General features: G+C 38.4%; 1 protein-coding gene across 1 annotated transcript in view; it reads right to left on the bottom strand.

The window, feature by feature from the left end:
• EBF2 (early B-cell factor 2) overlaps window positions 1–12,016 on the bottom strand; it is a 154,778-nt gene that overhangs the window by 134,655 nt on the left and 8,107 nt on the right. The window contains exons 2-6 of the mRNA XM_014943157.1: window positions 11,707–11,863; window positions 10,621–10,684; window positions 10,266–10,321; window positions 9,822–9,895; window positions 3,053–3,121 (exon numbers count right to left, since the gene is read on the bottom strand). Coding sequence (XP_014798643.1) covers window positions 3,053–3,121; window positions 9,822–9,895; window positions 10,266–10,321; window positions 10,621–10,684; window positions 11,707–11,863 — 420 coding nt within the window. The remainder of the gene's footprint in view (window positions 1–3,052; window positions 3,122–9,821; window positions 9,896–10,265; window positions 10,322–10,620; window positions 10,685–11,706; window positions 11,864–12,016) is intronic.

Raw genomic sequence — 12,016 nt, 5'->3', positions numbered from 1 at the left:
GTTCAACCTACAGCTGGGTTCCATCTCTGTTCTCACACCTTCCGATAGTCACCTACTGCAGCTTTTCTATGGTCTTTTCTATGCTGTACAATCAAACAATGTTTTAAGCACGTAGGTTCCCACACAGAGCTGGAATTACAATGCAGATGGCACCTCCTGAGTGCCAGCCACAATTTCCTCACACGCTCTTGCAGCAGGATCAGTAGATATTACTTAACCGAGGCTCAAAGGGAGAACCAGCATCTTCAGACAATCAAGTTCTTCTCTGGCTTCCATCTTCCTTCAATTCTAAACGGAAAGCTCCAGCCCCATTTCACTTCACGTACACTGTTTAGACATGGCTCTGCTTGACACAAATGTATTTTTGTAATCCCTTCTCTCTCCATTTTACATTTCTTTTTCACTTCTTTAGAGACATGCAAGAATGTAACAGCTGCATTGATATGTGATACATTTTTACAATTATCTATCTTTTCAAACAATTAGTTTAAAACGAACCACAAGTTTTCTTTAAAACTAAGAAAAAAACCACCATGAAGCCAACACTGAACTGAAAAATCTTTCCATAGTTACTGGCCTGTGTGATTGCAGATGGTTGCAAGCTGCATTTTGGAAATTATATCCCGCCTGCTACCAAGTTCTTCTAAAGAAGCCATATAAAGATCCCCTAAATAAACAAGAACACTGCTGCCCAGATTCCCGAGCTAGTTCAGAACACACATGACTCTCCAGCAGAGTTTTCTGCTTTTTTGAAAGACAGAAAGATTATCCCCATTGAACGTAGCTTGGGAGAGCAGACTGCTCCGTTCGACTCCGAAGTAGCTGTACTTACTGCTGTGGAAATGTCTGAGGACGACAGACCAGGCAAGGAACTCCTCTGTGCACAGACATGTACAGCATAACTTTAGTATTATATTTGCATTACACATGTTGATGAAGATGTAGTGCACAGGATTATCCCTCACTCCTCAAACCTGGGTAAAATGGTGGAATAGGAATAACTGTACAGAAGAGGGAGTCATTTGCTAGTGCTGCACTACTGATTAATTTAGCTTTGAGTTTACCTTCTATTCACCACTGTTCACTAAACCATGCCACCTCCAGACAGCAGTGCAGATTGTAATGATTTCTTTCCTCTGTGGCCTAAACCAGATTTAGTGGCAGCCTTTAAAACCAAGTGAAAACAGCTTTACCACGCTGTACCCCTTATTTCTCTCATCTGCCTTATTACTGCCCCTCCTGAGCTCCAGATTTCACTTGCAATTTTAAGACACACACACACAGAGATGAAAGGGAAGAGCTGACACTCAGCAAGAGACTGCCAGGCTGAACCCAGAGGATGCCTCCCCCCAAACAGAATGTCTACTGCTGTTAGCAGAGGAGTTGCCAATAAAAGTTCTAGGTTTAGAGCAAGTTAGGAGAGGTTAGGACTCATTTATCATAGAGATGACTTTTATATCTGATGCACACTCTATACAGTTGTTAAGTATAAACCTATTCTTTCTAATAGTTTCATTTACATTGCATTTCACATCAAGATCTCAAATCCCCACAGAAAGCACCAGAATGTTCATTTAGCATGAGAACGGAGAGCTGGCTCCAGATGACAAACTCAGTTAGTGATAGGAATTACCCCCTTCATGGCCTTAACTCCCAGGCTAATCCACTGCCTTACATCACGCTGCTGCGCCGGGCAAGTTTCAGAAAATTCAGACTTCAGATTGGAAAGTTCCCAAGTGCAGATTCATAACAAACATTGACACAGCCAAAAATAAGCTAGAAATTTCATAGAAAATGTCAAGATGGCATATCTAGGATTTCTGCTTCTAGTCAGGAAACTGCCCCCCACACAAACAGTCTTGTTTGCTGGAATTTCAAACTTTGGCCCCAACCACAACTTGTAAGTACAAAATTAAAAGGAAAAACCATGGGGTAAAGGGATTGGAAGAGCCCCATCACATCAACAAAGTTTCAGAATTACTTAGATCGACTCTGGGATGAAAAAAATTAAGGAAATAATTGTAGATCTTTATTCAAACCAGCTTGTGCATTCTGAATGCCAAAAAAAAAAAAAATCACAAGAAATACTATGACAATATGACAAATAATACTTATTAGAATGTAGATAGAACATGCCAGACACATACAGACATAAAAACTGAATGCACAATCAATCCACTTCAGCGTCAGCTCTCCACTGGCCCCTTGTACCAGCTGCTTCAGGGGAAAAGAAACTCTTTAAACAGTTACTACAGAATAATCTTGGGCTTAAAGTGTTTCTTCCTGATTTTTCCTTATTTAGTGTTCTCCTTCTGGACATCCTGGTTGTGTACTTCTTTTTGAAACAGCTCTGTCTTCTTATTTTTCGTTTTCAAACCTTGCTGAACTCGAGACCTCAACCACCACCTGGAGTCAGTTCCACAGGCTACTTTTCTAAGCCTTCACAAATACTCACAATTTTTAATGTGCCAGTTCGTGATTTAACAAATGGCTACTCTCCCCATTTATGTCGTTTACCTAGAAACTGGCAAGAACCACCTAGACCTGGATCTGGAACTGAGTAATATATGAAGCTGCTGTTCTACCTAAAATTACTCACAATCCCTAAATTCAGTTTTAGTCCTGCCTAATATATTATATTCCTGTCTTTAACCCTTCCTTCCTACCTACATTTCTACAAAAATATTCTCATTTTGTTAAAGAATGTTATTAAAGCTGCCGGGTTGCTCAAAGCTTTATCTGTCTCAGTAACCCAGTTGCATCATATCCCTGGTGAATAGAAAATATTCCAGATGCACGCATGGAATATTTGGCCACAATGAAAATGATACACAGAGAACTTAATTTAAAAGATAAACATCAGCAATTCTGTCAAGGTAAGCCCAGGTGGACTAAAGCTAACCACTTTTTCTGGCATTTTTCTGAAGAATCACAAAGCAGATGTCCCTGAGTGGCAGACACTGACAGATAACCATCAAGAAAGAACTCAGCCATCTCAAAGCACACACAATTTGGAGTTGCTTTTGTGGGAAAACGTGGATTTGTTTCCTACCTGTCGATGATCACGGGATCAGATGGAGTCTCATTTCTGTTGCCACAACTTTTCTTCTCACAGCACCGACTAGAGAGAAAGAAAACCAAAATGAAAGAATTACTGTGATGGTTGATAGCAAAGCAACCAGCTGAAAGTCATCTGCAAAACTTTAGAACTCAATATATGTCTAGAAGAGCAACTGAGAAAATTCTGGCTGGGCTTTTCAGAAGGGAGAAGGACTACGGGAACTGGGTGCCCAAATCCTGCTTGATTCCAGCAGGAGTTTGGCACTGGGCTCCCCATAGTCTTTTTTGAAATATTCAACCAAAATAGAACAGTGATATAGTCACAACTTAAATGAAGGTGTTCTTTATAAAGTCTTAATAACTGATTTACAGATGTCATAATGACATTAGAGGCATGAGTATCATGTGTTACATATGGTTAAAAGTCCATCAAAAGAAGGTATTAGAACTTACTATAAACAACCTACTGATTTGCTATATTTTAATAACTGGTTTGTTGATTATTAAGTATCTAGTAACTTCTACGTTTCATATACCCAGAGAAAACCTTGACACTATAGTAGCACCAATGAAATAACCAGAAACTGAACATGCTTAGATTCTACTAAGGATCTGAAGATGTATTTTTCAGGTTGGCCTTTCGTCTGTAAATCCCTTTGCAATCGTTCCAGTGACAATAAGCCCTTAAGATTAAGCATGTATTTATACACATTTTATACTGTGTGGCCACCAATACGATTGTACAGAAAGGAGAACTCTCTCTTATTAAATAAATATATTTATCTGACTCGGTAAGAAAATGCAAGATAATGCTGTCGCCCCCAGGAGCTCGCAGTGAGGTACGTATCACAGAATGATCTCGGTGTTATTTCCACATCTATATGTGTGTGTGTGTGCATGCACACGTACGCACAGACAATTGTGTGCACACACACAAATGTGTACATATATACACAGATATATCGGGAGACGTTACAGAAGAACACAGTCTACACTCAGGAACTATCAGATGTTCTTCACTCCCAGTGAATTACACTTTTTTCAGGAAAGAAGAACAGAACCATGACATTTCCTTTTCCCATTTTTAATAATAATAATTAAAAAGACAAACAAAAAATAAATCAAGAGACAGGTGGTTATTTATTTTCAAAGATAAACCCATTGATACGGCTGATGCTCCTTGTAACACCAGCTCAGTACCAAAAGTTTAATAGATTTTTGAAACAGTCCTTGCTCTGAGATTCTCAGTGTTAATAATCGGTAGCAAGATAGAAGGCTGTTAAAAGATTTAAGCTGTCTTGATGCTCAGGTAGTTTGTCCCGACCAAATCTAACTGGGTGGGGGAAGATGGAGGCACCCAAAATTTTAAGTAGGCTGTATCCTAAGTCCTCTGTGCCTCACAAGTCATCAGATCGGATTCTGCCTTCAGTGACACAAACACACTTCTAAATGATGAGATTCTGCTGAGATAGCTCAAATTTACACCTATGGAATCAAGAAATTATTTCAGCTTTTGTACAGTGATATAATAGGTGCCGAATACATTTGCAAAATTCTCAAGTCAATTTGAATCCCACAGTTTTTCAACTTCGGATTACAATTCCAAGCAGAGGAATTGTCAAAAAAAAAAGAAGAAACAAAAAAACCAGATTTGTATTCACCGAAGGCAGTACAAAATATGGAAGACTAGCTTTTTTTTTTAAAACGCCTAATATTAAATTATTAATCCTTAAAACAAGTATTTAGACAAAAAACCTCTTTCAGATATGAAAAAATTAATTTTCTCTTTAAGTTACAGTGTCTGCCAGAAGTTCCCATTTGCAAGTTGAAATTGCCTTGCAAGATGAGCTACAACTAGCAGATCTATTTGAATAACAGCTCTAACTGTTTCAACATTTCTACATTCCCTTTGCCTCAAACCTGCACTTATTCATCGATGCTAGTCCTTTTAAAATAAAAGGATACACTAAATATTTAAAAATCCCTGGGGCAGACCCTCTAGCTGCTGTAAATTGTCATAGCTCCATCGACTTCAGTGAAGCTATGGTAATTCACACGAGCTAAGAATATCCCTACTCCTTCCTTCCCCCAACTTTGTTTTAAGTGCATCTTTTATACATCTCACTGCCTAATGATTGTTTATAAAGAATTGCATTTTTTTGTACTAAAAGCCAAGATGTGAGGTATTTTCTAATGGAAAAATAGAAACTCCCCCAAAAGAAGAAAACCCTCACTCAAAAGAATGTAAATTTGGCGTGTACTTCTGACATGTCCAATATAACAATGTATTGGAAGTAACAGCAGGAATAAAGGCCTTGCTGGTTTACATGCTGCAATGATAAGAAAACAAAAGAAACTCAATTTTTAACATATTTCTGTAGCGTTTTGTTGTTTGGGTTTGGTTTGTGGTTTTTTTACAGCTAGCTGAAACAACAGTCATTTCCTCTCTTTGCAGTAATACTAACTGAGATATCCTTTAGTCATGTAACTTATGCAGATGGTCATGAAAAAATATTTCTGATTGCACAACACCACGGTAAGGTTCATGCAGAAACCATCAGCCATACCTCCACCACATCTCCTCAGCTCATACACTCTTCCCAGAGAGGTTGCCATTTCTTGCCATAGCGTTTTAGAATGAATTATGCGAGATTAGAGTACAACGTGGGTGGGTTCTGAAATAAGCGCATCTTCTTTTATTTCAGTTTGCACAATTATCACACTTAGGAACTTCAGCTTTGCAATACTTAAAAATTCTCCTTCGAAAACTGTGCCTTACAGCTAAAGTTCCCCAAATATTTTACAAATATCTGCATTCTTATCACGCTCAGGTAACAGATTTTCGTTAGGGTGCTAGATGTTTTTCCCTTTGACCGTAATACTTCTTGAGCCCAAACATACATGAAAATAATTCTTGATTAGGGAAAACAGTCACTCACTTGCACTTGACACATAATTCAGAGTGCTTTTAAAGACTGAGGGTGCTTCAGCCCAGCATTTCAGCAAAAGTACCTCTCAAATCTTTAAATCCTCATTTCCAGGTATTTCATCACAGTATCCAAGCACTAATGTTTCTGCTGGGTTTGGTTTTACAAGTGCCGTCTGTAACAGAATTGACTTGTTCCAATTTAAGTCAATGGCAAAAATCCCAAACTCTGGCGGTCCAGGATCAAGCCTACAATATTCTCTTGAAGCAAATCATTGGCTTGACTTCACCAATATTTACACTTCTGCTATAATGTTGAGTTAGGAACATACCTCTAGAGATGCTCATTTGCTTAAAACAAGAATATCAATGTCTAAGACTTCTGATTTTTACACCTATTCTTATTATACTTTCCCCTCTAACTAGATCTAGATGTGAAAAATCATGGTTTGCATTATGAACAGTCCTGAAAAAAACTAAAAACGAACACAGAAACCAAAAAGCTACCACAGACACCACCAAATGTACAAACTGAATACTCCAGAAGGCTCATGTCAAAGGAAAACTCGCATCCTTTCCCTCCTCACACTTGACTAAAATGGTTTTAAAATTCAGCCCTCAACTTCCCTCCCCTCACCCCCTCCCCACCAAAAAAAAAAAAAAAAAAGCAGGTAAAAATGCATGATGCTGGATTAGCAACATCTGGCAGCATCTTGGCTCGGTTTACTGGTGAGTGATCTGCTCTTGTACGGGAGATCGTGCTGCTGTATTTCCTCAGAAAAATCTGGTTTCTTTCTGCTGCTTCAGGGTCTGCTCCTGCAAGCATTAAAAAAAAAAAAAAAAAAAAAAATCTGTCTCTAATTTCAAACTCAAATAAGCTCACAGCATGGTGGCCTTTGTTTTGTTTTCTTCTCCCCAACTCCTCCCTGCAATTGCATAACAAAAGTGTCTAAATTCACACCATCTGGCCGATAAAGACACAGGCCCCAGTGGCCGCCTGGCCCAGCTGATTAGAGCTCCTGTCTAGTCTGAGCCTTGTGGCGAAAGTCACAGCTGTGGGGCTTGCTCGCACTCAATACAACTCTGTTATTAGCCAGCTGTAGGCCCTGAGACTACTTCTGTTCAAATTATAATACCTTTTAACCCTCTGAGCATTGAGGGCATAGGGGGTTGCTGGCAGCAGCATAACAACTAGTTTCCTCTTAGTCGATAATTGGAAGAAAAAGAAGAAGAGAAAAAAGTTATTCCAGGAGAGGAGACTGTTTACCTTGATTTCCAACCATTGGGGGGAAAGGCTGTGTGTTTAAGATAGACCCACCTAATAGGAACGGTTCCCATTAGGCCAGAATAACCCAAATGAAAAATTTCAGGTCTGCAAATAAATAAATACAAAGCCTCTCACTGAAAGCACTAATTATTGAGAGTTGAGAGTTTAACTTTCAATTGCTATGACAGATTGTTGTAGCCGTATCAATATTTAGACAACTTTCCAGCTAAGCACGCATCTGTCACTGTCTGAGGGGAAGATGCAGAGTTTCGGATGCGCTCGTCTCTATACAGCAAAAACGTCTGCGTGGGTGATTACATACAGAAAACACCCCCCCAAAAAAAGCCCACCTTCAACTAGCAAGGCTTGGAAGAAGAGGAGCAGAAAGACAGGCAGACCCTTTCTTTTTAAAAACAGTAGGCATCAATTTGGACAGCAGAGCGGGTACAGTGCATTAAATTTTTATACACTGTTACTAATGCAAACTAAACTAGGGCCTTTAAAAATTGATGCTACCACTTAAGCAGCACACAATGAGGAAGATTTGATTATTGTACTTAAAAGAAATAAAATAAAATGTCAAGTTTAACTAGAGTTGGATCCATTCCCTTGGCATTATTCAAAGTGATATGTGTAATGCCTCTTCAGAATACGCAGCATCCTGTTCAGAGACACTTTAGGAAAACACGACATTTAAAATCAAATGTCTTGATTAGGTTACAGAGCGCTTTTGATTTCGCTCACTAATCTGTGTTTTACATGGAAAGGACATCCCCGAGTTGTAATTCTTCCTTGGCTAATCTATCAAGCAGGAAAGTTCAGTATAATCGGAATAATGGTTTACATTTGTAGAACACTACCTTAAATCAAGCATGGAATGTGTTTATAGGCATCAGTGGAGGCCAGGTATATAAAAGCCGGAACTAGAGCTTTTGATACTATAAAGGCAAGGAGGGGAAGCAGGGGAAAAAGCCAAAATAATTGTATTTTAAAGAATAATGGGAAGGTGCTGATGTTTGCTGAAATATCTTAACTTCTAAAATAGAACTGCACTCTGTACAGGCAGAGTGGAGAGAGATGAAGTACGATAACTGCTATTTTGTTATCACAAACCAGGACCCAACTGCGCAGCAATTCAAAGATTTTTTTCTTCTCTAGTGCTCACCTAGTTAAGACTTTCAACAATACGGATAGCGTATATATTTAAATAGGCAGGCAAGGTCTATATGTGCCTGAAAGTAACATATATACCCTTCGTCTTTGCTACTGCATCTACAGGTCCTTGCTTGGAAAGCGCACCACCATATGCATCTCTCACACATGATACACGCTGTGTTTGTGCGTACATATGTGACTGGGTCACAACTAACAGTGCTCATTTTCTTAATTAATGAGAGCGAATCACAGCAGATAGACACTGTGTGTTTACTTGATTCTTATTATATTTAAAAAGTAATGGAGTAGTTGACATAATTCTTAAATACTGAAATCGAGACTTTCCCTTTACAAGAACCGAGACTTTCCCTTGTCCAAATAATCTGCTCTTACTACTATATGAACTTAAAAGACAAGTTAAAAGAAAAAAAAATTAAAAATCAAGTAGCAAACTGCAACATTAAAAGAAGCAGCATTCAGTCCAACAGCTTAACCCCCTCCCACTAATAAAATAAATCACAAACTGTGTTTAATAAAGGTCAAGATTGGTTTTGCCTTTCATTTTCTGAAAGAACATTCTATGCACAATTTAACACATTTTAATATAAGAACATTGACTGTTTGCATTGTTATATGTATTGAAAAAAAATTTAATTACACGAGAACAGGAAAAGTAATAAGTTACCATGGAAGCACGATGTACATACATAAGGTACATGTAACTTCAGACTTATACAAATGTTATTAAAAACATCCTCAACTCATTTTACCCTCTAATTTATAACTTTACATGCTAAAAATAGTGTCTTTTTAATTAAAAGGTAGAAGTCCCCTAAATATTGCTTACATAGTATAGAAAAGAAGGATTTGTGGTTTGGTTTGAGGGGTTTCTTTTTTGGTTGGGGTCGAATCAAGCAAAATTAAAGAACATTAATGAGGATAATTTAATTCAGAAAATTAAAATATTTCACCAGAAAAAAATTACATGAAGAACACCTTTTAGTTTCCAGGTAAAAATCTGTAAGTTAAACTACTCATTCTCAAAAGGTGAACAGGAATTCTGTGAGAAATAAGCATATGAAGAGTCTCAATTTAAACAACACACACAAAGGCCTAGTTTAAACAAAAATAGCGCAGCTCAGACTGTGGATCTGGGGTTGCTAAATCTCTTGCAATAAAAAAAAAACCAAAAACCAACAGCAACCAAAAGCCCCAAGTATCTGTATTGACCCCAAATCCAATATTATCCACAAGTTAAAAGTCTTCCTACACAAAGAATCTCTCTGACTCAAGCACAAAACAAACAAACAAAATAATCAAACTCTTCCTACCTACAGCTTGATCGGAAAGGCCATTTTGGCGTCTATGGCAACAAATTTAACAAATGCTACGCCGTTAATAAAGTCATCTTACCTGCACATGACTTCATGGGTAAGCAAAACTCTGCACATTTCGGGGTTCTTGTTCTGTCCTTCATAGGTTATGGGCTACAAAATTCAGAAAAGGGGTAAGCCAGTAGCGTCAGGAGGTTACTTATGTGTCATAATATTCAGATCTGAGGTGAAGGCTTTTTACCATTGCTCACCATCCCTTGGAAATAAATACCTTCCCCCAAAGCCTTTCTGAGCAGGGAAAGCAGCTTATACATAAATATTGATAGAAAGTGGATAAAAAACTAGAATCCGTATAGGGAAAAAAAGCGCGTTACTTTTCAATTGCCCTCAAAAATAAGGTCTGAAATACAGATGAACAAGAGACAAAAATGAACCAGAGAAGATAAAACATGCAGGGCAATGTTAAGAAAAAAGGAAGGATGAGGTGGGACAGGAGAGCACGGCACATATTAGCTATGCTCACCTGCTTAGTGACTGAATCGATGAGTCTAACGTACAGATCCTGTTCAGTCCTGACACCTAGAGCGAGAGAGAAGAGTAATAAATAATGCTGTTACATCCACCTTTCCCTAAACATCAGAACAAAACCATTTAGTTTCATCTAGTGCCTTATTAAACATCCTCAGAAAGACTATTTCGGTTTGTTTCCTCTAATGTTTCTCAAGCCCATCCACCCCAGTTAAACTGCAGAGCCCATCCCTACGCTGAAGGGGCATCATGCAAGGGAATTTCTGTTTATTTTAGAAATCATAGTGACAGCACCTACAAACCTTGTCTCACTGTACAACCCACAGAAGGTGACTGGAAAGAGGGCTCACCATTGCTATAGAGAAGCTGGAGTTTATAGTGCGTGCCGTTGTTCGTCTTTTCATTGCCTTGCTCCTGGAAAGAGAAAATTCAAAAAAAAAAAATCTTCCAGAACTTACACTTGGCACATTTAAAATGCAAAAGCTGATAATCATGATGGAAGTGACAACAAAGTTCATTAAAATTCTGAGAGGTGAATCCACTGATTGGGATATATTAACCTTCCGAATGACCCAGGACAAACTACAAAATACTGCTGACATCTTTTCCTGTAGGAGTTCAAGAACTTCTTTTCCTCTCTTATTTGCTATTATGCTCTCAACTTTTTCAAGGCAATACACTGAGACAAATTTACACATTTCAAGACAGTTAATATAAAGCAGATTGATAGCAGCAAAGCTCAGTGAGTTGTGTTTTTAATGCATTCATTACTTTGCAATAGTCTTATTTTGAGTCATTATTGATATTTACTTCCTGAAGGCTGAGCTACAGGGAAGGTTCTTGCATGGTTTTTACTGTAATTTCCTAGAAGGTAATTATTTATGAGCATCCTTCATAATTAAAAATTCTTGTCCATAACTACAAAAATAATTGTAAAAACAATGTGAAGGGGTCAACACATAGATCTAAAATCCAAAAGCAAATGGGGGTCAATACATAGATCTAAAAATCCAAAAGCAAATGCTTTTCAAGTCCTGCCCTTGACTTTGGAGTCTTAAAAAAATATATAATCAAGCTCAACAGATAATATGGTATATTTCAGGTAAGATTCCACTTCTGTAAAGGTACTAGTAAAACTTGGCCGATCTGGTGGGTACCAAAAAAAAAAAAAAAAAGGCACATTTGTCCCCCATGAATTTTTTTATTCTGTTTAGTGGGTTTTTAGAATTCCCGATACAGCAGAGGCTTGCAAGCCTTTTTTAACTACAGCAGCACACAGAGGACAACAGCTCTACCAAAGCACCTGAACCCTTGACCAAGAGCTGATTGTATTTTGTTAGGGACAACAGGTATTAAAAGTTAGCAGCTCAACGGGGGAGAAGAAAAGATCAAATTTGGAGAGGAAAAGAGGAAGAAAGAAAGATAACAAGCCTTACTTTATCATTTTCTACAAAGTCCACAAAAGCTGTCCTCTCTATTTCCACGGGCTGCCCCTGTCTGTCGTAGAGAGCCAGAACAAAGTGAAAGAAATTGGATTTCCTCAAGTTGGAGGGTGGCTGCTTTTCAAAGTGAGCTCTGGACAAAGCTACTCCGCTGTGGAGGAAACATAGGGGATAGGGTGTTGGGGAGGGGGGGGAGAGACAAAGACATTACCAGGTTGTGCAGCAGTTAACGGCAAAACAACAACAGAAAAGGCAGAAAATATTCAGAGAGAAGCCGGGGATCGTCCACAACCGTCACTTAGTC

This window comes from Calidris pugnax, unplaced genomic scaffold, assembly GCF_001431845.1.
Source record: "Calidris pugnax isolate Ruff unplaced genomic scaffold, ASM143184v1 scaffold88, whole genome shotgun sequence".
Lineage (NCBI taxonomy): Eukaryota > Metazoa > Chordata > Aves > Charadriiformes > Scolopacidae > Calidris > Calidris pugnax.
This window is presented reverse-complemented; position numbering and strand designations above follow the sequence as displayed.